The sequence below is a fragment of the Periplaneta americana genome, chromosome 11, assembly GCF_040183065.1.
Source record: "Periplaneta americana isolate PAMFEO1 chromosome 11, P.americana_PAMFEO1_priV1, whole genome shotgun sequence".
In the NCBI taxonomy this organism is placed as follows: domain Eukaryota; kingdom Metazoa; phylum Arthropoda; class Insecta; order Blattodea; family Blattidae; genus Periplaneta; species Periplaneta americana.
The window spans coordinates 89647955-89674745 of NC_091127.1; the positions used below are offsets into that span (position 1 = coordinate 89647955).

The following is a 26791-nucleotide window of genomic DNA, read 5'->3' on the forward strand; positions in this document are numbered from 1 at the left end:
GATACTGAAAATGGTCCTCAATGGCATTCAGACACTTTTCAACGCAGGTATGTAATTTTGTTCAGAAATGCAATTGTGCAAATAATTTCTGCTTCTTTAAAGAAGCTCATAGAAAAAAATCTGACTATTAAATATGGAGATAAGGACTTTTTATATATTGTTTGAGCGAATACAAAGAAAACTTTGAATTTCCCTCATGCTTTCATTTGAGTTGTGAATAGGTGCATATATTCCAGGTATGCTAGGTATGCAGTACACACCCAATTCAAATGTGCCATTTTAATTACTTTTACCATTTTTAGTTTAAACATTTCAATACTCTCGTGCGCAGGCATTCTGTATTAATATCTCTCGCAAATCACTTCTAAAGAGTGTTTAAACCACGCTTTTTCAGGGCAGCACACCATTCATTTAAGTTCACCAGATGCCACTGGTTGTGAAAAGTAGCACCAACCCTGAGATAATTTATTTACAAATTCAGACTATCTGGAGGTAACGATTGCTCAAAAGCATTGGGCTGACAGCTTGTTAACATGACAAGATACACAACACATTTGTATTCTCTGAACAGACAAGATTTTTCTCCATATTCCCGTGTTCCCACTCAAATAAACAAGTGTTCTCTAAAATTGCAGAATTTTCTTTAATGGAAGTTTAAACCGTAAACTTTTTCATGGTCCCTGAGAAATAAATTTTTGAACTCTGCATGATACTGTCACAGTTTCGCCTCTTTTTTTTTGTAAAAGTTTCCTCAATGACTGATCGCAATTGTTTCTTTACAATCTGTATCAATACAGACATGTCCCAGCCTTCTGAATATTGTGTTTAATTTGGTGGTGATATCGTAGACACTCGTGAAATTTTCCCTTTTTCTCCCTCAAAATTCGGGAGGGGGAATTATGCGAGGACTACAAAATATCGAGAATAATTTGGTCATAAATAACATCAAACAATTTATGTACTAATCAAATCAATATTTAATACTAAACAGCTACAAATATACACACATACAATTTCAGTAATTATGGCCAATTTTGTGGCTTTTGTTTGTACTCTGCATTTCAGTTCTAATGCCTTCAACCTGACCTTGATTATTCTCAGAACATGGTGTTAAACTTCGCGTATAAAATATTTGTATCAAAATTAATTTCTTTAATTATGTATGTAAAGAAAATAAACATACATGTAGTTGACATTGCACTACTTTCACCAGAGAACAAATCCAAATCATCTTCCTTGTCGTCAGAGGAATCATATAATTTTTCCATTACAGAAGGGATAAATAAAGACCTTAACTTTTTCATGCTTATTTTTTCGATACTTGGATCTTCATGAAAGACACTTTTGAAGGTAAAGGAGTGTCCAATTTTGTTTAAAGTAAGAGGGAGAAATATGCGAAGAAAATGAAATTCTGAAAAACTTGTCCTAAAAATCTTGGGGGAAACTGCGCGAGTAAATATAGTATACGGATACAGTTTTCTGAAGGTATACTTCGTGCACTAGAAGTATTACAAAATGCTATTTGCCACACTTTAGAAGAATCCATTTGCCAATATTTGCGAACAAGATTCGACATCGTACATCTTTATTCTGCAAAATTCAAACCAATACTAAATTACACATCAACCAGACGAAGTCACACAAGACTTCAAATTAGTTGTACGTAAAGGAGGTTTGTTTTGCAAGGTTCAATCTTTGTGTTTAGGTATATTTTTTATGAACTAAAATACACAGCCACCAGCATATCTCAGTCAGCTGAAGTGCTTGCCTGTCGATTTGGAGTTATGCTCAGGTGTGGGTTCGATTCCTGCTTGAGCTGATTACCTGGTTGGGGTTTTATTCCGAGGTTTTCTCCAACCATAAGGCGAATGTCAGTTAATCTATGGTGAATTCTCGGTCTCATTTGGCCAAATACTATCTATCACCAATCCCATCAATGCTAAATAACCTCGTAGTTGATACATCATCGTTAAATAACCAAGTTAAAAAAAAAAACACAGTGACTTAATTGCGAAATCTGGAGTCTATAGCGAGCAAATACCTTTGTACTAATATTTTGTAACTTCATACAAACAGGCTATTTTTTTATGTCGTGTAACACCAATCAAATGTTTGTAAATTCTTTTAAAAATAGCTAGCTAGCATTACTGCTACTGCTACCACCACCACAAGAATAATAATAATAATAATAATAATAATAATAATAATAATAATAATAATAATAACAATAACAACAACAACAACAATAATCGAATGGTGGCTGATCAGAGTGCTATCTAAATTTCAACAATTTGTTGCTATTGCTATTGTTGATGGTGGTGATTATAATTATTATAATAATAATTTTATGTTTATTCATAGATGATCAGTGATATCTCTATCCAGTGCTTTTGCTTCAGTAAAGTCTCATTTTATAAACCTATGGATCGACAATTGGCTCTCTTCTGATAAAGGAACAATTTTACAGTCCATACAAAAGAAACCAAATGACCTAGAAATGTACAAAAACTTTCCCAGACATGTTCAAACATTTTTAACAAGAGCCAGAACATCACATTGTCACACAATTGTACCTACACTGATTTCATCTTTCTGATAATCCTACTTGTCTGTGGTGTAATAATCATGATGAAGATCTGGAACACATTCTTCTATACTGTCCATCCATAAACCACAAAAGAAGTAAATTAAAATCATCAGTACCAGTTGCAGAAGACACAGCCCTGTAGTATATATTGACTACACCCCAACTCTGGTTACTAGCAACACACATCTATAATGAACACCGATCAAAATACCCCTCATTCCTCGTGAAAAACAACTGAATAGACTACAGTGGACTATAGTGGACTTTATGTTGCCAGCAAACAGCTGGATACATTAAGAAGATTGATTGATTGACAGATGATCAATATAAACACCTATAAAATGAAAATAGCTTAAAAGAATTACATTTCATTGGGGTTTCAACCTCGAGCACTTCCACTCTCTTGGAAAATCTGTATAGGGAAGTCCATGCAGGATTCCCAGACTTGCAATATCAGACTGATGCTGTACTTGCTGCTTGATTCTTGGTACTCAGGTTATCAACCGTATTATCACAGCCAAGATAGATTTTAAAACAAGAAGTACAATGTGGAACAGTGTGTGGTATGACGTCATTAATGAATACTTTAGATAAGTATGCTATAGACTGAATGGAAAGTATCAATTTAAATTTGTCGGAAAATTGTCTGGTGTAAATGTCTTATGTAAGTCAATTATAAACACATTTTGTTTTAAGTTCGGTATTGAAAAAAGAAAGCAAACAGGAAAACTGTTTTGATGAAAGATAAATTGGACGAAATTGGAACATGATCAGAAAGAAGTTCAAGAAAATCTCTCAATCATCTACAAAAACATAGTGTGCAGTTTCACGTGAATCCGCACATACAGCAACAAAATTACTGAAACTGTGACCATATAAGGTCTGAGTGTTTCAAAAACTGAATAATCTCGAGAGAAGCACTAAAATCCAATTTTGCAATTCGTTTCTGCAATATGTGCATAACGAAATTGTGAATGCAGAACTGATATTTTTTATTGACAAAATGTGCCTCATTTATGGGGATATGTAAATACCCAAAACAATCATTACTTGAGTTCATAAGCTCATTAGTTACATTAGCGCCCATTACATGGCACTCATAATATTATTTTTTGTACATCAACATCACAAACAGTCTCTCCCTTTAGTGAAAATCGTTCATAATATGCCTCATTATTGTACCAGAGCCGTAATATTACCATGCCAACTAAAACATCATGACTTCTATTTTGACGGCATGTGCCATGAAGTTAATATTATGAAACAATTTGCTATGTTATAATATTTAATACAGCATTTCTTATTTTCTTAAACCATTATGCATCATTACAAATCTGGATTGTTATTTCTTTATTAATTGTTTTATGATGCTGCTGTACAAAAAAATAATGTTGTTGTTTTCTAATGCCAGGCGTTTGACAATAAAGTCATTTGACCTCTTGCACTCCAATATTTTTCAAAGATATTATCATGACCAGCCACTGAAGCACATATTTTTAGGTGTTCCGAATCCATTTCTTGGTTTGAGTTGCACAATGGACAGTTAGGGGACTGATATATTCCAATTCTATGCAGGTGTTTGGCCAAACAATCATGACCTGTTGCCAATCTAAATGCAGCTACAGACGATTTTCGTGGTAAATCGGGAATTAACTGTGGATTTTGATGCAGAGAGTTCCATTTTTTCCCTTGGGATTGTGTTATCAAATTTTGTTTGTTGAAGTCTAAGTATGTAGATTTAATAAATCTTTTTACAGACTAATACGTAGATTTGGTAACAGGTTTGTAAGTAGCAGTGCTGCCCTTCTTTGCTAAAGCATCCACATTCTCGTTTCCCAGGATTCCACAATGGGATGGTATCCATTGGAATACAATTCTTTTATTAAGTGATATTAATTGAGAGAGCATTTTAGTTATTTCTGCTGTTTGAGATGAAGGTGTGTGTTTAGAGACTATTGATAGAATAGCTGCTTTGGAGTCTGACAATATAACTGCATTCCTAAATTTACTGATGTGGCATAGAAGATTCCTGAGACTTTCACTTATTGCAATGATTTCTCCATCAAAACTTGTTGTTCCATACCCAAGAGATCTATAAAGTGAGAAGAGACAGCACGTAACACCTGCACCGGCACCTTGTTCTCTGGAGATCAAGGATCCGTCGGTGTATAAATGAAGCCAGTTTTGTGGAGGATATCTAATATTAATTGTCTCTAAAGACAATTGTTTTAGTATTTTAGTGTTTACTTCTGATTTCAGTATTTCTTCTGTTAAATTTAGATTATACTCTATATTTAATAGAGTTAAAGGGTTTGGTTTAATTTGTAGGTTTTCTTTTAAATTCGGGATATTGATTTTCTGTTTTAATTCTTGAACAATGGATATGAAACTTTTTTGAGTTTTCAATCTACAGAGAGGACTGTATGAATGCCAATTGTTTCCTGGTAATCTAATAAGTTTTGCATATTGAATCAGTGCTTTTTCTTCTATTGTCATTTTGATGCTGTTAATATTAGTGAGGAATCTCATAGAATCTATTGGAGTTGTTTTGATTCCACCAGTAATGAGTCTGAGAGCTTGGTTTTGAACATATTCTATTTCGTTTATGAAAGGTGAAGTAATTAAAATTTCTCCGCAGTATGTCAGCACTGGCTGTATAAACATTTTGTATGTAGTGTTCAAAGTATTCCTAGAGCATCCCCATTTCTTTCCTGCTAGTCTTTTTAGAAGGGAGAATCTTTTACGAGCTTTTTCAGAAATGTATTTCAAATGGTTGCTCCATGTTAACTTACTATCGAAAATAACTCCAAGATATTTGGATTCATAAGTCCTAGGAAGGTGTTGGCCATTGTATTGGATATTGAATTCTCTTTCTTTTTTACCAAGTGAAAATATTTGGTAGTTACTTTTGCTTAAATTGAGTGTCATCAAATTTGATGTATTCCATTCATGTAGTTGATTTAGAGCTTTAAGAGCAGAATTTTGAATTTTGTCTCTATATCTGTAAGATCCAGAAGTCCACAAAACTATATCATCTGCAAATAGTGCTGTTTTCATGTTTGATTCCTCTAGGAGGGAGGGTAAGTCATTTATATAAATATTGAATAAAGTTGTGCTGAGGACAGCGCCCTGAGGTAGACCTCGATATGTTTGTCTGTAACTAGAAAGTGAGTTATTGAATTTAGTGGCAATGAATCGTTGACGTATGTATGTAACACGTTCATAATGTTATACAGTTCTTGCATTCGTCAAAATTAGGAAACTTGCTTCGCTCGTTCCCTAAAAACGAGCTCACGTCATAAAGTATAACATTATAAACTCGTTTCATAATACACTAATACAACAATAAACAACAAGAACTGGGACTAGTGTTCAACAATTTATTAATGCCTGTTGGCAAGCAGATGGACATCATTTCGAAGATTGTAATTTAATGTAAGACTAAACCCTGTGATAATATTTAATGACACTGTAAATTCTGCAGATTGAAGAGCAATCTCTGTATTTGTACTTCACTGTGGAAGCGAGTCCTACTGTGCCAAGAGAAGAGCTAATAACAGGTAGGAAAATGGCTAATATTATACATGTTGGGAGCATTCGAGATTGGAAATCCTATATTAGTTATACAATGTTGGTTGGTTTATAGCACTTCGAGATAAGATATATTTTTCTGACTCTGCCAACCTCGCAAATGAAGAATTTAATTTATTGAGTTGGAGAAAATCCACAAACTATTAGGGAAAACACGAAAATTTTACTTGAAGCAAGTAAAGGGATAGGTTTGGAAGTAAATCCCGAAAAGACAAAGTATATAATTATATCTCATGACCAGAATATTGTATGAAATGGAATTATAAATATTGGAGATTTATCCTTTGAAGAAGTGAAAGAATTCAAATATCTTGGAGCAATAGTAACAGATATAAATGACACTAGGGAGGAAATTAAACACAGAATAAATATGGGAAATGCCTGTTATTATTCGGTTGAGAAGCTTTTGTCATCTAGTCTGTTGTCAAAAAATCTGAAAGTTAGAATTTATAAAAACAGTTATATTACCAGTTGTTCTGTATGGTTGTGGAACTTGGACTCTCACGTTGAGAGAGGAACAGAGATTAAGGGTGTTTGAGAATAAGGTTCTTAGGAAAATATTTGGAGCTAAGAGGGGTGAAGTTACAGGAGAATGGAGAAAGTTACACAACGCAGAACTGCACACATTGTATTCTCACCTGACATAATTAAGAACATTAAATCCAGACGTTTGAGATGGGCAGGGTATGTAGCACGTATGGGCAAATCCAGAAATGCACATAGAGTGTAAGTTGGGAGACCAGAGGGAAAAATACCTTTGGGAAGGCCGAGACGTAGATGGGAGGATAATATTAAAATGGATTTGAGGGAGGTGGGATATGATGATAGAGAGTGGATTAATCTTGCACAGGATAGGGACCAATGGCAGGCTTATGTGAGGGCGGCAATGAACCTGGAGGTTCCTTAAAAGCCATTTGTAAGTAAATTTGTATGAAAGTAAGTAATGTGGGCGAGATATGATTGGTACATTTTTTCTGGAGCCCTCTTGTTCATGAAGTGGTATAAATCTATAACATTACTTTATTTCTTTTTCAAAGTTTTTTATCACTCTTGTCAGGGTTTAAACATGCAAACCTCAGATATAACAGTAGTGAAGTAATCTTGACAACCTAAAATGACTTCAATTACAGAGTTACACGTTACTATAGATTACCATACCTTCATCTCTCCTCTGATGTTGCTGAGTTTCAATTTTTCCATTTCGTCAATCAGAATATCATCACACCTTTTGGTCTGGATGGGCTTTGTCAAGGAATCAAGCCAGCCTGTACATGTACCATAACGGATATCTGACCCACCATGACTTAACACAGGCAGCTCTATCAGGGAGTACACAATGTGTAGTTGTGTAGATCCTGATGGTTTCTGAAGTGGAGATGAGGCAATTGAGTATGGACGTGCCTGGAGAAAGCAGGAAAAACATAAGTTAAAAAATACTACAGAGAACATGTTGAGACACATTATTTAACATACTATCTATTATTGTGAAAGAAACTTAAATTCAATTATATCTGTCAATTATTGTATTTGGGATAGTTATACATTATTATAAATATGTACATAAAATATTGGATTAATAGCAACGAAGTCACTAAGTGTAGATACAACAAGAATTATAATTAAGGGGAATTTATATAGCCTATTCAAATCTCGTAAAGAATGGAAGATAAATCTAGGATACACATTAGGCCTATCCATCGTATACAAATAGAAATAGAAACAGTGAGTAAGAAAAGCTGCCATGAATTAATCACATTTGAAAATGAAATATTAACAAAAACATTAAGGCCATTTACGGAAAACAACATTAACATCAGAGGCAACAATGATATTCGGAAAATTTATAATAATAATAATGATTTAATTTCAATAATCCAAAGTAAACAATTAAGATAATTTTGATAAATTCGACATATCAAAGGCTTACTATATCAAGCATTGCTTGGACTTCCAGATGGCGAAAGACCTTTGAGTAGACCAGAATTTCGTTAGAGAGACCAAGTATTATGTGACTTTCAGTGCATCACAGAAATGAAGACTTGATACTGGATAGACAGGTATGGAAGACACTATACAGTAGCATGCAAATTAATCCGAACACGACATATTTTTACATTTTCTGTCATTGTTGGCCTCACAGCTGCTCATACCGCTTTAATTGACATCTATAGTACGTGTAATTCCATTGTTGAAGGTCTGTCGTTATTATTTTTTTTATAATATGTGACATTTTGCCTGTCGTTTTGTACTTATAAGCATTTCAGTTGTGTTGAAGACTTAATACTGCAATCCTGTGTACATTCTGTCGTCTTTACAAATGGATACAACTCCACGAAAACGGTCTAAAGTTATAACATTAGCAGAGCATTCTTCTATGACACAGAGGCAAATTGCTGCAGAATGTCACATCGGTTTGGTTACTGTTAATTCGATCATAAAACGATAAAGGGAGACTGGATCCGTCACACCCCAGAAAAAGAGAAACTGTGGCCGGAAAAAGAAGACTTCACCTGCAGATGATCGTTTAATTGTCAGGAAAAGTAAATTAAATTCTAGACTAACTGCTGTCCACTTAACCCGCGAGTTAATGGCTACCACTGGGGCGAATATTCACGTCACAACAGTGCAGCATAGGCTTTTGAAAGCTGGACGAAGGGCTCGTAAGCCTATTAAGAAGCAACTGCTAACCCCTGTTATGTGCAAAAAACGCTTAATGTGGGCAAAATTACATCAACACTGGACAGTGAATGACTGGAAGAATGTACTTTTTTCCGACGAGTCTCATTTCGAAGTCCACGGCCACCGTGTTTCTTACGTACGGAAAGGATCCGAAAAAGTAACAGCAGCTCATCTCCAACAAGCACCCAAATACCCCCCCTAAAGTATGTTTTGGGGTTGTTTTACACATGAAGGGCCTGGAGCATTAATACCTATCAAGGGAATGATGAATTCTGACAAATATATTCACTTATTGGAAACCAGAATCGTACCCAAGCTGCAAAAATCATTTCCGGATGGCAGAGGTGTGTTCCAACAAGACCTGGCACCATGCCATACATCTCGAAAAACTACAGAATTCTTCAACAAGAAGAATATTCAGGTACTCCCCTGGCCAGGCAACTCACCCGACATCAACCCCATTGAGAACTTGTGGTCAATTTGCAAAAGAAGAATGCAAAAAATGGATTGTTCTACAAAGGAGAAGATGATTTCTGCCCTCATTGGTGTATGGTTTCGCGATGAAGAAATGAAGAATATTTGTGGAAAATTAGTGGAATCCATGCCAAATCGTCTCAGAGCTGTTATTAGGGACAAGGGAGGCCACATAGATTACTGAGGTATGTCTTAGATCCTTTTTTTATCCCGTTTGAGTGTTTTTGCATAAGTAATTACGTTGTTCGGATTAATTTGCACGCTACTGTAGGCAGGACAAAAAACTTTTAGAGTTTAAATGTCCACAGCTGCATTTGCAAATTAAAACTGTAATATGCTAATAATATTAATAATAATAATAATAATAATAATAATAATAATAATTTATTCCTAGAACAAAGAGAGATATACGAGGGGGATCCAGGAAATAACGACCGTTTTGTTGTAATAATTAAAAAATATATATATTTATTTGAAAAAACAAAGTCTGTTACATAACTGAAGCTTCCTTTACTTCTCTACATAATCACCACCTACATTTAAACATTTGTCGTATCTGTTCACTAGCTTTAGAATTCCCGTGTTATACTCCTTTGCCGCCAGTTCATTAAGCCAGGTGTTCACTGTCTTCTTCAACTCTTCATCACTTCCTAAACGCGTACCACTCAGAAAGTCTTTCAGCTTAGTGAAAAGGTGAAAATCGCTAGGAGCAAGGTCTGGACTATAGGGCGGATGATCAAAGATTTCCCAACCGAATTGATCCAGCAATTCTCGAGTTGAAGCAGCAGTGTGCGGGCGGGCACAGATTTTGTGGTATCCAAGATGTTGCGACACAATTTCACCAAGCAAAGAACGAGAAATGTCAGGATAGGCAATATGCAATTCGTCGAGTGATGTGCGCCTGTCTTGCAAGATTCTGTCGTTCACTTTAGTCTTCAGGTCTTCTGTGATGAGTGATGGGTGTCCGGGTCGTGTTTCATCGTGGACATTTGTTCGCCCATTGTTGAACATTTCGCACCATTTTCTCACATTTCTTTCATTCATTACAGTATCACCATACACTTCTTTCAATTGCCGGTAAATTTCTGCAGGTTTCAAATGTCGGACATTGAAAAATCGAATCACACTCCTCACCTCACAGTCGGCGGGATTATGAATCACGTCGTTCATTTTGAAGTAACACAAAATGCACAATGGTGACTTGTTGCAACCAGTACTCACAACATTATGAGAACACATGTTAAGGAAGCCAGTTGACCTTCAAACAAGGAAGGGGAGTCAGCTGCGCGGCGGGTATGCGCGAACGGTCGTTATATCCTGGATCCCCCTCGTATATATATATATATATATATATATATTTTTAAATCAGTCTAGCCATTCCAGAAAGAGTACATACTCGTGCTCAGGGGGCATTCCACAAAATTTTAAGGTAAGTATTTTATTAATTAACAGAAAAAAAAAGTGAAAAGAAAATCACAGATATTACAATAATTTAAATTTTATATTTTCTCTCTAAACAATAATTTTTTAAATAATGTCCTAAAAAAAGAAAGAGCGCATCTGTCTACACGTCTTTAAAATAGCGTTAACTAACATCTAAGAAGTTAACAGTTACACAAACCTGAAGGCGAGGTAAATGTTCCAAAATCCTTTCAACTGGAGGACAACAAGATGGAAATGCTTCCAGGAGGTCGAGAAGTGTAACTCTAGCTGCAATTACGAACTCAGAGTAGTCAGAACTTCCTTCCTTGCTGCAAAGTTCTTCTAACCTGCGTCGCTCCTTTGAATCTTCAGTACAAGAAGCCAACACACATAGAAATACCTGCACAAATAGATAATTGTCTCTTGGAATTTCAGTCGTGCTGTCCTGCTAGACAAGGTCTATGTTCGTGTATAGAATGTTATTTTGAGGGGCTTGTAAAGGAACACATCTTTAAATGGGCTACAGTAAACACTGTCAACAGTCCATTTTCTACTAATTGCAAAATATATTACCGAGTGAATAGATTTCAGAGAAACTGCTCTTGGCCTACTCACCAACTCTACTTAAGCAAACACTTTGTTATGGTGATGTATCAGGAATGAGACACACCAGTATTAATATACAATATATATATATATATATATATATATATATTTAACTAATGGCTGGTACTTGACTGTTAGTCATTCACCCATATGAAGCCAGTTCTGTAGACCAATTTAACAACAGAGTCGTTGACCAGGGTGCACCATAGGAAGCTGTACTATGCTACACCCACGATGAAATGATGATTTGTTGGGATGCCACAAGGGGACTGGAACTCCTGGAGAAAACCCCTGTGTAACCTGGACCAGAGGCTTTATTACTAAATATTGTATAAGCAGTCACATCATCATTTTCTCATTTTAATATTCATTTTATTGTTCACCTAAGTTACAGTTCACAATTTTTGTTCACACTTGCATATACTGACAAACTTTCATCAAATAAACTTATCAATGGAAGTTTGTCAATATCCACAAGTGTGAACAAAAATCATTTTCTCACCCAAATTAAAGAAGGAGATGCTGAAACTGTCTGCCATCTTGTTTCAAAAAATTATGTTTTTTAAAAGTGACACATCACTTGTTACAGTTCCAAATGAGAAATGGATGCAATGTTTTTCAGTTCTTCCAGCATAATAGCCTATGTGAGCATGGCATGTTCCATAATTTTTTTCTCTATGCAGCTTGTTATTTACCCCCCTTCCTGAAATAGGAGATGTCAGAAAAAAAAAAAAGATAACAGCTTGCCAGAATTGATGGTTACACTTCTACTTCTGGTGACATATTTATTTACTTATATCGTAATATGCAGATAAATTAATCTGCAATAATACTTTATGATAATATGAAGCAAGTTTTAATTTTGAATCAGTTTTGTTAGAATTAATTACCTTTTTGGGAACAGCCCTAATATCGAGACACGTTTGAAAGATAGTTTTGAGAGTTGTTTTTGCAGGAATATAAGAAGGCAAACAAGCTTTCTTCTTTAGTGTTCCAGGCTTCACTGACACAACAACTATGTCATTAACTCCTTCCAGAATATTCAGATGTTTGAAGATCTTCTCAACTTCACTTTCAGGATTTTGTGGAATTATACCAATTGTATCTCCTGGCTGAAACACTATGTCGGATCCCTGCCAAAATATAAGACAAATTTAAATTTTTTAAAGTCTATGATGAAAACAAAAATGCTCATGTATTGTAAGAATAGGGATGTATGGAACTACCACCAATAGAGTGCTTCACTGCACTAGCCGGTAAGCGCAGGTTGTTATTCACTTGTTTCGCGTAAAAGTGTTTGCTAAATTATTAAGGTTATATGCAGCGTATGTTTAGCAAAATTGAAAAGTTTTGAGATGAATTTATTGGAAAATAAATAATAAATGTTCCTATGTCAGACTATTGCTGCATTCTGCTTTGTAATAATCAAGGGAATCCGTTTTCTTATCACCAATTTCCTCAAAACAAACAACTGAGGAAAACATGGCTTCATGCTATACAACGTAAAAACTTACATGAAAAGAAACTGACAAGAAACATTAAAGTATGTTCCAGGCATTTTAAACAGGAAGATTTTGTCAGTACTCTGCTAGGTAAGTGAAATGAATGAACATTGTATGGAGTTAGTAATACCGTCGACCGGGTATACTTTACACAAGGGGGGTAACTTTATACATTTCTAGAAAAAATGTTTAGAAGGCAGCACATTACAGACAATGTGTAGCAACTCCGTGGAACTGATTCTATGTGACAACAGCACATATGTGTGGTAGACTGAAGTGTGTGCCATTATTAAAACTGTTATACACCATTTTTCTAGAAATGTGTAAAGTTACCCCCCTTGTGTAAAGTATACCCGGTCGACGGTACTGTACTATTAGACTTACCTTATTTTAATGTAATATTACCTGTTCTTTCAGGTGTGAGAACCAGATTGAAACAGGGTACTATTCCGTCTGTATTTCCTTAGAATAAAAAAAGTATTCCAAAGACAAGGGAAAGAAAGTCTCTTTCCAGGAAAGCAACAAGTGTTACTGAGGAGTCTATAGCACCAGAACAAGAGGTTATTCCTGCTGCTGCATATGAAGAAATTGTTAATGTTAGTGTGTCTAGTATAGAAAATGATTATTCTGCGCCTTCTTGTTCTAGAGACAACAGCACTCAGACACAGCTGTCAGGTAATTTAGACATTAAAATGATAATAATCCAGATGCTGTACTACTTTACACTAGGTTTATGAACTGTGAACATTTTAACTTGGTGTTTGCAGCTCAGGGGGAAAATAGGTACAGACTGCATGTGTTTCTCCTTGAACCGAAACTCTGTTTTTTTCTAACAGTCATGAAACTGAGAACCAGTAAATCTGACATGGAACTTGCTGTTAACTTTGGCATTTATAACACCATTGTTGGAAAAATATTCAATGTGTGGATCAATTTTATGTATTGTCAGTTCAAGGAATTGAACATCTGGCCCGATAGAGTAACTGTTCTTGAAGACAATCCCCCAGCATTTAAAAACAAATACTCCACAACTAGAGTAATTATAGATACAACAGAGATGACAATAATGAAACCAAAAGAGTCCAACAACACAACAGGCTACATTTTCTGCTTATAAAAACACAAATACAGTGAAATTTTTAATAGGTATCAACCCATCGGGTTTCATTTGCTTTATCTCTGATGTCTATGGAGGGGCAATTTCTGACAGTTATTCATTCGTTCTGGAATGTTAGATCTACTGGAAGAAGGGGATTCTGTTATGGCAGACAAAGGGTACAATATTCAACATTTGCTATGCACTAAAGGTGTTGCACTGAATATCCCACCTTTTCTGGAAGGAAAGAAACAGTTTTCGCCATCAGAAAATATTGATACAAGGAGGATAGCCTCCAACAGAATACATATAGAATGCGCTATACGCCTTGGAAAGACATACAAAATCTTGCAATCAAAGCTTCATGTCAGTAAAATATGTATTTCTGGCAGAATAATTTTTGTGTGTTTTATGTTATGTAATTTCAGAAAATCAATCATGACCCTGTAACTACAATGATCTTAAATACAGTTTAGGTTAGCCATATATTATAATCAGTTTTTCAAATAAAATATTTCTATGAAATCTCTTATCGTCGTTTTCTTTTTTAAAACATCTTGGCACACGGTTATTTCCAATGTAAGTTAAAATAACTGTTTAGTAAATTAAGTTTTAGGATCAGATTATTGAAAGGAGTGCAACAAGATAGTTTTATGTGATCAGTTGATCACAATAAATCAATCCTAAGTATTAATATACAAAATCAAATACTTCTTTCTGTGATAGGCCTAATTAAAGAGGTTATGATGCAGTGGGTATAGGTAAGGAGAGCTACATAATTTGAACAAATGTTGGTGTGTATTATAACCAATACTGACAATTGTTCAAGTTTTAAACTATCAGTGAAGTTGAAATATTTTCTTGGTTGGAAAATGTACAAACTACCTATACAATTTTCACAAAGTACACTAAATTCATCATAAACAAAATTCGTTATCTCCTATTAGGCCTACTCTAAAATGACGGGAATAAAATATTCTTTGTAAAAATAATCTAATTTTGTCACCATTTCCTGAATGAGCATTTCATCCCTCTTTATGTACACCACTAGCATGTCAACTGAAGTAAACCACAAAACTACAATACTGTCGCCCAGTAACAAATAACTGTCCTTGCACCTGAAAAGAGTGATTGTGATTTTTTTTCAAAGCTACTCCATCCCTGTTTTCTTACAGATAAGATACAAATTTTGCAGAGATCTTCTCATGTGCATGGCTTGGTAGCCCTTTAAGTTCCAAAACCCTATCCTCTCCAATAAGTCCATCACAAGATGCAGCCAAATAGTGTTTCGTGGGATGAATAATAAGGCCACATGTTTTAACAACGTGATCTGTAATTTCCGAATATCTCTGCCTTGCTAGATCTTCCATTTGGAGCCCCCATCTCATACTGTCTGAGCAATAACTGTTTCCTTGGAATACAGCTTTTGCCAGGCTTTTAGGTGCTCTTGAATGACAGATTTTTCCGAAATTGCTGGCAGTCAATCGAAATTTTCGTTCTTTAAACCACAGAACCTGCTGTGACTGTTCTTTGTTTTTTCTTCAATTTCTTTTCTTTGCTCATCAGAAACCACCACAAGCCCTTCAGCATGTGAGGAACAAGGATCAAAGTCACCAGCATGGCTCAATTGGTTAAGGTGCTTGCCTGCCGGTCTGAAGTTGCGCTTGGGGAAGGGTTCGATCCCTGCTTGGGTTTTTTCCGAAGTTTTCCCCAATCGTAAGGTGAATGCCAGGTAATCTATGGCGAAACCTCGGCCTCATCTCGCCAAATATCATGTTGCTATCACCAATCTCATCAACGCTCAATAACCTCACAGTTGATACAGCATCGTTAAATAACTAAAAAAAAACAAGGATCGATCCCATAATAATGGTCATGAACCACTCCATAAGCACTACCTATCCTTTCCATTTTTCAGTCCATATAAAAATGTAAGTTTATGCCTGGAGCTCTTAATTAAGCTTTCAACATAATAGTTTCATCTTGTATTGATTGTTCTGATAAGCTGACTAATAAGCAATGAAAATTCAATTAGACCATCTCTGCTTATCTGTATTACAATTATAATTTATTGACGTCTTACATTAACGTTTTCGGTACCTCAGTGTACCATCTTCAGATGTATTTATGATACTAAATTTAAATTTAAACCTGGCCGATAGGTACATATGTTGTGGTCTTTGGATAGTGTGTGTGTGTATGAATATACATACTATACCCATACATGTTTACAGTGGTTACATGGACCATAAAACATATATATTATCGATTGTTAAAAAAATCAATTAAGATCAATTAACAAACTTGTGGTCATTGTTCTATGATGTTATCTAAATACTTAACACTGTGAATTTTATGAATGTTTATCGTGACTGTTCGTTGGGGCAACTAGTCGTTACCTATTTGTGGATTAATTGCACTGTATTGTTGAGTATAAATAAATCTTGAAGATTCTTTGCATCTTGAATCTTCAAGATTTATTTACACTCAACAATACAGTGCAATTAATCCACAAATAGGTAACGACTAGTTGCCCCAACGAACAGTCACGATAAACATTCATAAAATTCACAGTGTTAAGTATTTAGATAACGTCATAGAACAATGACCACAAGTTTGTTAATTGATCTTAATTGATTGTTTTAACAATCGATAATATATAAGTGTTTTATGGTCCATGTAACCACTGTAAACATGTATGGGGGCGCGCGCGCGCGCGCACACGCACGCACGCACACACACACACACACACAAAATCCAAAGACCACAACATATGTACCTATCGGCCAGGTTTAAATTTAAATTTAGTATCATAAATACATCTGAAGATGGTACACTGAGGTACCAAAAACGTTAATGTAAGATGTCAATAAATTATAATTGTAATACAGATAAGCAGAGACGGTCTAATTGAATTGTCATTACTTTTCAACATAATGTTGATATCCTTGTTGGTTAATTCCCAATACCGGTACATTTCTAACTTCACGGCATGATTCCTGGTAAACTTGCCCTACTGGCAAATGTTCTACTTTTATGAGACTTGCCCATTGTGCAACTCAAACCAAGAAATGGATTCGGAACACCTCAAAATCTGTGCTTCATTGGCTCGTCATGATAATATCTTTGAAAAATATTGGGGTGCAAGAGGTCAAATGACTTTATTGTCAAACGCCTGGCATTAGAAAACAACAACAACTTTTATGAGACTTGTTGGTTTAAGACGTTTGCTAGATGGATTATGGAATGTTTGCAGACTCTGCGTACAAGTCTCAAAACATGTAATTACACCACTTTTAGAAAAGTGTTCTAGAACATAACTCACTGCAGCAATGTGTTTGCAGCTAGCTTTAGGGCCTGCTCCAGCAATACATCCACATTCAGCACCTAGAATTTCTTCTGATATCCCTAACATTAGCTTGATGCCATTGGTTTTGTGTTTTATGTATTCAGATTTCACACAACTACTTATGAACACTTCACTTGATTCTAAACAAACATTTTATGCACAAATTTTTCGATGAATAGTCTGTAGCCTGCATCACACAAAGACCTGTAGTTTGAGACAGTTGCTCCATCGGTCTTCGATTTACGAAACACAAAGTAATCCATTAAAAGGACATTTGCAGTTAGCATTTTGTCTTTATGGCTAGTTGCTAAATCTTGAAACACGCTATCACTCGGAAACTGCAGAACTTCTGTTTCAGTTTGAAAGTGTTGATGGCTGTATTTGCAGTTTTATGTATGATCTTAACCAAAAAAAAAGAGAGAAAAAAAATGTACAAGTATTTAGGATGTACAAAATTATTGTACATGGAATTACTAATTAGAATAGGCTAAAGTGCGTGATAAATACACACGATTTTGTGGCGTTTATAACTGCACTATTATGCATTTAAATGACGTGAAATGAAGAAAATAACTGCACAGAGAAACTGAAATTTGTTTACTTGGCTATATAATATACAATAATGAATTTATATATAACGTACATTATGTTGGGAATAAAATAATATATTACATTAGCCAAAATTACCTCTCTAATAGTACTTCCTTTCTTCCACTAGTTTTAGCGCTTCTCTTCTTTAATTCCTCTTTCAAATCTTTAACACTGAGGCGCTGTATATTGTCCATTATATGCTTGATGTCGTAAATATATAAAGATAGGCTCTTATCCTATAGGAAAACTCAAAATTTTAAACTTATTTCTCTCCTGTGTACATGGTAAACAACATAAATAGCAGATAGAAAGCGGCCGAAAAAAAGACGATCGACAAGCGCTTACCGGCTAGTACACTAGCGCTGTCTGCAGGGGAAGTTTTTTTGCAGAATACATCCCTATTAAAAAAACACAGGATTATTCAAGGTGATTTACTGCCATTCACGGAGCTTATTTCCGAAGACATTCTGAGCAAAAAAATCATATAAACATGTCCTAATCTCAATATTTTCAGTGTTACACTGATTTGAAGTTGCACATAAAATGCCTTTTTTCTTTAATTTTAAGAGTAAAAGAACACAAATAGAGAATGAACTATTCAGAAGTATCATTTCTTTAATTGGCTAGTGTACTGAAGCTAAAAATGTGTTAATTGCTTTGTACAGATTTGATTAATTTTTAACTAAAATTACATTATTCTTATTTATCAGATTACCAGGAAACAATTGGCATTCATACAGTCCTCTCTGTAGATTGAAAACTCAAAAAAGTTTCATATCCATTGTTCAAGAATTAAAACACAAAATCAATATCCCGAATTTAAAAGAAAACTTACAAATTAAACCAAACCCTTTAACTCTATTAAATATAGAATATAATCTAAATTTAACAGAAGAAATACTGAAATCAGAAGTAAACACTGAAATACTGAAACAATTGTCTTTAAAGACAATTAATATTAGGTACCCTCCACAAAACTGGCTTCATTTATACACCGACGGATCCTTGATCTCCAGAGAACAAGGTGCCGGTGCAGGTGTTACGTGTTCTCTCTTCTCCTTCATAGATCTCTTGGATATGGAACAACAAGTTTTGATGGTGAAATCATTGCAATAAGTGAATGTCTCAGGAATCTTCTATACCACAACAATAAATTTAGGAATGCAGTTATATTGTCAGACTCCAAAGCAGCTATTCTATCAATAGTCTCTAAACACACACCTTCATCTCAAACAGCAGAAATAACTAAAATACTCTCTCAATTAATATCACTCAATAAATGAATTGTATTCCAATGGATACCATCCCATTGTGGAATTCTGGGAAACTAGAATGCAGATACTTTAGCAAAGAAGGGCAGCACTGCTACTTACAGACCTGTTACTAAATCTACATATTACTCTGTGAAGAGATTTATTAAATCTACATACTTAGACTTCAACAAACAAAATTTGATAACACAATCCCATGGGAAAAAATGGAACTCTCTGCATCAAAATCCACAGTTAATTCCTGATTTACCACGAAAATCGTCTGTAGCTGCATTTAGATTGGCAACAGGCCATGATTGTTTGGCTAAACACCTGCATAGAATTGGAATATATCAGTCCCCTAACTGCCCATTGTGCAACTCAAACCAAGAAATGGATTCGGAACACCTCAAAATCTGTGCTTCATTGGCTGGTCATGATAATATCTTTGAAAAATATTGGAGTGCAAGAGATCAAATGACTTTATTGTCAAACGCCTGGCATTAGAAAACAACAACAACAACAACATTATTCTTACGCAAATTGTTACAAATTGTACGACTTTAAGAACTTGATTCATTACAGTTTAATTAACTTATGCATCCTAATGTACAGTCTTGAAGAATTTACAAGAATAGCGTGATTTGTATCAATTGTTGTGATAAATGCGTAAGAAAAATGTAATTTTTAGTTAAAAATCGAAAAAAAAAACTGTACGAAGCAATTATGAAATTCACAATACATTTTTAGCTTCAAAATACTAGCTAATTAAAGAAATGAGATATTCCTGATTGGTCCATTCTTTAACTGTAATATTCTTTTACCCTTAAAACTAAAGAATAATACTATTTTATAAACAACTTCTAATTAATGTAACTCTGAAAATATTGATACTCATGTCAATCAATCTTCTTAATGTATGCAGCTGTTTGCTGACAAAATGAAGTCCACTATAGTCCACTGTAGTCTATTCAGTTATTGTTTTTCACGAGAAATGAGGGGTATTTTGATCGGTGTTCATTATAGATACCTGTTGCTAGTAGCCAGAGGCGTAGTCAATATATACTGCAGGGCTGTGTCTTCTGCAATTGGTACTGATGATTTTAAGGTTTATGAATGGACAGTATAGAAGAATGTGTTCCAGATCTTCATCAGATTATCAGAAATGTGAAATCGGTGTAGGTACAATTGAGTGACAATGTGACCTGTTCTGGCTCTTGTTAAAAATGTTGTTGTTGTTTTCTAATGCCAGGCATCTGACAATAAAGTCATTTGACCTCTTGCACTCCAATATTTTTCAAAGATATTATCATGGTCAGCCAGTGAAGCACAGATTTTGAGGTGTTCCGAATCCATTTCTTGGTTTGAGTTGCACAATGGGCAGTTAGGGGACTGATATATTCCAATTCTATGCAGGTGTTTGGCCAAACAATCATGGCCCATTGCCAATCTATTGTTAAAAATATTTGAACATGTCTGGGCAAGTTTTTGTACATTTCCAGGTCATTTGGTTTCTTTTGTACAGATTGTAAAATTTTTCCTTTGTCAGAAGAGAGCCAATTGTTGATCCATAGGTTTGTAAAATGAGACTTTACTGAAGCAAAAGCATTGGGTAGAGATATCACTTGAAGAGGTCGTGGTTGCAAATATGTTGCCTGTTTTGCAATATTATCGAGATTGAGATTAGGACACATGCTTACATGAAATTTTTTGCTCAGAATTTCTTTGGAAATAAGCTCCATAAGTGGCGGTAAATCCTCGTGAATCACTCTATATTTTGCTAACCAGCCTAGAAATCACAGAACTATTACCTTGATACAGTTTTTAACCACAAGGCAAATGATTAGCTGAGTTTATTTTCTATGTCTAGTGAAAAGTTAAAATGTATTTTTAAAATAAACTGTAGACCTACTGGCTATAATATAAGTCTACATGTAGCATTTTAGAGCTCACAATAACCCACCTGCTAGATCTCATTTTCTTGATAACAGCCATTTAATTCGGTACTGCATTAAGAAATTTAATGTGAATATGAGAAAATACAGTCATACAGAAGCAGCAGTAAGATATATAATACTGTCTACTTATTTACTTATGGCTTTTAAGAAACCCGGAGGTTCATTGCCGCCCTCACATAAGCTCGCCTTCGGTCCCTATCCTGTGCAAGATTAATCCAGTCTCTGCAGAACCATATCCCACCTCCTTCAAATCCATTTTAATATTCTCCGATCTACGTCTTGGCCTCCCCAAAGGTCTTATTCCCTCCGGCCTCCCAACTAACACTCTATATGCATTTCTGGATTCCCCCATACATGCTACATGCTCTGTCCATCTCAAACATCTGGATTTAATGTTCCTAATTATGTCAGGTGAAGAATAAAATGCATGCAGTTCTGCGTTATGCAACTTTCTCCATTCTCCTATATCTTCATCCCTCTTAGCCTCAAATATTTTCCTACCTGTCTTAAAAACTGAAAAAGAAATGCAAAGAGTTTGCTCTGAAAGCCATTCATGAAACATATCAAGAAAATTCTATATCAGATTGCAACAATGGACCAATTCCGTCAAATTAACTAATAATGCTCTTCTACTATTTCGTAACTGTTTTATTTGTGATACACAAAAAATCAGTTCTGAAGCAGAATTTCTCCCAGCATTCTGACTACTTCTATCAAACCAATTCCATTACTGACTGGCCTACTACACTGATTATTTTTAACCTATCAAGTTCAAACTAAATTAAACCCTTCTGGGCTAGCAACCCATTAGGCCAAAGGTGGGCAATGAGAGAGCTCACTCTTTGAGCTAACGGGATGAGCGCCTGAAAGAGACAAGAGCTGTTGACTTCTAACAGTTTGTGCTGTAAGACTAGATGGCACCACATTGCTTTGTACCACGCTGCAGTCTGAGTTTGCAACTTTGGCAGCATCAGATTTTGAAAAGAGAGTTAGCCCTTTTCCCAAATTGTCAACGAGACTATCTACTGTAGTTTGACACAAGATCAATTACAGGCATTTGCAGGTATTCTTGAGAGTCTATTTCAAAAATTTTCTATCAGATTTCGAGATCTACACGATTTATCAATGGATTTTAAAGTCTTTGTTGAGCCCTATTCAACTACTATAATAACTGATGCTGTTCCTTCTGATCTTCAGTGCAAGTTGCTCACAATTCGATGTGATAATGAGTTGAAGGCTAAATATGAATCACAAACAAGTCTATCACAATTTTATGAACATTTTTCACAAACAGATTTCTCACATATGCAGAAAATGGCTATGGCTACAAAACTGTTATCAATGTTTGGCTCAACATATCTGTGTGAGAAACTGTTCTCTCTAATAAGATAAATATCTCTCCAAGAAGAGCTACTCTAACTGATGAACATCTCACTGCAGTTCTTCGAATTTCAAGTGCAAGATCGATTGCTCTTCTAAAGAGAATAAAAAATGAATTACTTGAACTGCAAAAGAGACATGCCATTGAACAGCAAAATATGCTTAAAGAATGGATCTTCGTTTATATAATCTTCATCAGACAATTTCATAGGCAATATTATTAATTTGAGCAGCCATGATAATCGTCATTAATCTAGATTAATGCTGTAAACCAGCGAGATTTGAACAGTTAATATTTCATCTTGATTTTGTCTTATTAATCTGAATTAGCCTATATCAGAAAAACACAATGGTGAAACGCACTAAGAGAAAATCTCAGATTAAAAAGCGTTAATCGAGTTTAAGAAAATAATCTCTGTTGGTGAAACCGGCCCTTAATTCTCAAGACAAGACAGATAACACTGAAAAATGTTTCAACTAGCCTACTCAAACTCATTAGGCTATAGTTTCCACAAATATGAAGTAGAAGTTCCACAAACTAATCTTTATGGAAACTCTGAAAGAAGACTGTACTAATGCAGTTTCACTAGTTACCTGGATATCTAAACAAATGTCTACAATCTTCTTGACATCCTCACCATGTGTAAGTTGTTGCGCACTCACAACAGTTGCAAGGAATGGAAGCCCAACAGCAAATGGGTACATACAGCCATTCTGAATCTTGCATCTTTCTTCCTCCTGTAATAATGAAGGATATGAGCATTGCTACAACCGTCTAAATAAATAACAGAGACGAATATCAGAGTAACATTTCACATTAAGCTATCACAAACTACAAATTAGGCCTATAAATTGTTTTAACATTTAACATACGAGTAATTTTGTAAAAATCATTTATCATCAACTATTCAAGTCATTCCATCTTGTTTTCATAATTGAGACTATAAGCACAGTCTAGTATATAGTCACGAAGTTTGAGTTGTGAGGGTGCTAGGAACAATAGACTGTACCGGTACTATTTCCCATTGTCTGTAATGAGGCGATATTAGCGATCCTAGTGGTTAGCAACTAGCTATGGATGCATATTTACTACGTATTGAGCTTCATGACTGTATATACTATACTGTGCTATAAGTATATTTTCCCTCAGAATGTTAAATATGGGATAGAAGTTCCCAAATGTGAGCCACTGAAAACTACCCAACCATATTAAAGTCAGTAAATCTCCAGATTAATTGTACCATTACTGCAAGAGGTACAGGAGGAATTACTAGGGCAATGGACCATATAGGTCTACTTAATATTGTTATTATGGTAACAATGACCACGCAATACGAGGAATATGTACTGGACCTCTCGGCAACATGGATGCCCAAGGAAGAAATGCAAGAAAAAAAAGTGCCTCATATGGTACAGTTAATATGTAGAATTACATGTTACTCTTATAAATTAAAACCATAAATACGGAGGAAGTGTTCATCCCCTCCCCCAGAGATGAAAACCTGCGGATGCTCCTCACGATAAGTATATTTTATAAGTAGGATTTCGAGTAATATGAGCAGTGACGATCACGTAAAACTAACGCTGAGGTAGTTCCGGTTCTTTCGGAAGTGAAAATCGTTGAATTTATAAGGGATTTTGTTAACTCGGTAGAAAACGTTGGTCAATATGGCCGGCATCATCGACGATCAGTGGAGAGGTTAGATTTGGTTTCTTCAGACTTTTGGTATGTCTACCAAAAAACGTTTATGCAAGGCACACTCACGTAGTGTCTGGTGAGCTAGTAGGGAAAAAGTGGAAGGGGTGTTGGGAGGAGCTTCTACGTTCTGCTTAATGCGATTTTCCCCTAACCTGCCACTCATCGTCGTCTGTCATATTGACCAACTCTTTCTATCGAATTACCGGGATTTTTTTTTTGTGGAAATACAGGTGATCGCATATGCAAGGCATAATAAAAGCCTAAACTAACCTAACCAAACCTGTGCAAGGTGTTTAAGCACAGTACGAAGGCAACTACCTCAGCGCTAGTTAGCCCCTATAATTGTCATTAGCCATAGTGTTTCGAATAAAGTCTTCTCACTGCAATCATATCATATCTACCTCGAACGTTATGTGTAACTTACTCACCGACTTTCCCACATAATGTAACTCCAAGTAATCTGGTGGCAATACTGGCAATGTTAACATTACATCTGTTGTCGAAAAGTGTTCTTTTATTGTCCGCATATTATGTGGGGAAGGAATTGATGCACATATGTTTGACAGCATCCATCCGCCACTGTAAACGAATTGATCATTCATTAAGTATACCATTCACACATACCATTCATACCCCATTCGGCTATACAGGGAGTTATACCTGGAAACCAGATTTGCATACCATTCACCTGCTTGCAAATTATGTGATTTCCCTTTTAAAACTTGTTTAAGCCTTTAAGTCATCAAGTCAGTCATTTAAACGATATCGACACATACAATAGGCCCTGATACAATAGTTTTAAATAATAAATTAGAATAAAGAAGAAACGCTGAAACAAAGCGCCGAAGAAAGGAATAAATCAATACAGGTTAAGGACGACCGACCCACGTGGGAAGCGGAAACCGGCTGTGACGCATAAAACAAAGGCATAACACAGAGCGTATTCCGAATCTCAGCTCTGAGCCACAGTGAAGAGGACTATCTCTTGGCCATAGTACGGGCTGTAAGTCCTGACCAGAGTCCGTGGATATCCCGAGCCCCTACCACGCCGTAGCGGAAAAGTGAGAAATATGTTCCCAGATTGAAGCAACGGAAAGCCGCCATTTGTTTGGAAGAAAACGCGCGGGATTTCGAAACCGCTATTTGAATACGCGTTGTATTGCGTATCCGAAAGCTAAATGTTTTTATTTACAGGAATAATACTTTCTTTCCGATATACCTTTAATAACGTGTTTCTGCTGTCAGCAGGTGAGGGAAATCGGGATATCAGAAGCTAACTTATGGCATCAGACTTATCATCACTTTATCGTAAGATTTATAGTTGTTTTCTGCAAAGTAGTGTTCGCGTGCTTTTAATGTAATATTCGCCTCCTTGAGAAACTCTAAAATAACCACGAATATGCTTTAACCATTTGCTACTAGCCTAAATTAACTTTGAAACTTTTCGTTTTCGGGTCCGGTACTGCAACAGTACATCTGATGATGAATCCATGTTTAAACATACTGTCTGTTATTAGTGTAAAATACGATATCAAAACGCTATCTTTTTTTGCCACTCAACGCACCTAAAATACACAATGTTTATTAATTGCGAGAACAGCAACTAGGTACCTAAACGGATTAATCAACAATGCGGTAGAACTAGGGGAACTATTATCTTGCGAGTAGAGTTGCCTTACGGCAATCAGCTGGGTTACCTCATAGACTTGCTAAATTTCCGCAGGTTATCTTTAAGTTTACTATGTTACCATTTGAGTCAATATATAAATAAAAAATATCGGATAATAGGAAATGCAGACTAATTTGTTTAAATTACGTTCTAGGCAATTATCTCTCAAATCGGAATTTTTATCAATCCCGACTCGCTTTATCGGGATTCAACCAGAACATTGAGAGAATCCCGCCTAAATTGGGATACTCAGCAACTCTGGCTGTCAGGCTTGTGTCATTTTCATAGGAACTCATGTGAATATTAATAATCACGGTTAATAAAAGCATTAATGTCTACTTTTTTATTTAATGTTTAGGTTAAACTGCTGTATGAAATCAAAAAGCATTATTATTATTATTATTATTATTATTATTATTATTATTATTATTATTATTATTAGTAGTAGTAGTAGTAGTAGTAGTAATAGTAGTAGTAGCAGCAGCAGCAGTAGCACCTAGTAAGATAAGAAACTGTTTGATTAATCCGTAACTAAAACAAGAGTTACTTTCAATCAGTCATATTAAAAAATTAACTTTTTATGATTTGTACAGTTTCTATTTCTTTAAATTCAGCGAATAATTATCTGTTTGAAGAAAATGAAGTGGACGAAGGACAATAACAATTTATATGGTAATAACGTAGTTTCAAAGTAGTTCGAATTGAGTTGAACATATTGAATGATTCGTTGTAGGGTAGAAATTCTCTATGCGGATTGCACCTATCCACTTTCGGTTAAGGGTATCTTTAATCAGAGGAAACCTGATGCATAATACAATCGTTTAAGCACAATAGTTTGCCTTCTGTAATATAATATGGAGAAAAAATCGTCGTAGAAATGGAAGATTAACTAATCAGTGAAATCTAACATTCCTTCCTTCTTTATCTTTACATCCGTG

At 35.3% G+C, this 26791-nt stretch overlaps 1 protein-coding gene across 5 annotated transcripts in view; it reads right to left on the minus strand.

Annotated features, from left to right (window-relative positions):
- LOC138709177 (methionine synthase reductase-like) overlaps positions 1–25121 on the minus strand; it is a 69440-nt gene extending 44319 nt beyond the window's left edge. Inside the window, exons 1-6 of one of the 5 annotated variants that reach the window (XM_069839743.1) lie at positions 24873–25120; positions 24613–24763; positions 23080–23223; positions 12250–12492; positions 10953–11153; positions 7337–7579 (exon numbers count right to left, since the gene is read on the minus strand). In XM_069839743.1, the coding sequence (XP_069695844.1) occupies positions 7337–7579; positions 10953–11153; positions 12250–12492; positions 23080–23223; positions 24613–24753 (972 nt within the window). In that variant the 5' untranslated portion in view covers positions 24754–24763; positions 24873–25120. Of the gene's footprint in view, positions 1–7336; positions 7580–10952; positions 11154–12249; positions 12493–23079; positions 23224–24612; positions 24764–24844 lie in introns of all 5 variants that reach the window. The other 4 variants (XM_069839742.1, XM_069839745.1, XM_069839741.1 and 1 more) reach the window with 4 other exon arrangements.
- Positions 25122–26791: the final 1670 nt, after the last annotated feature.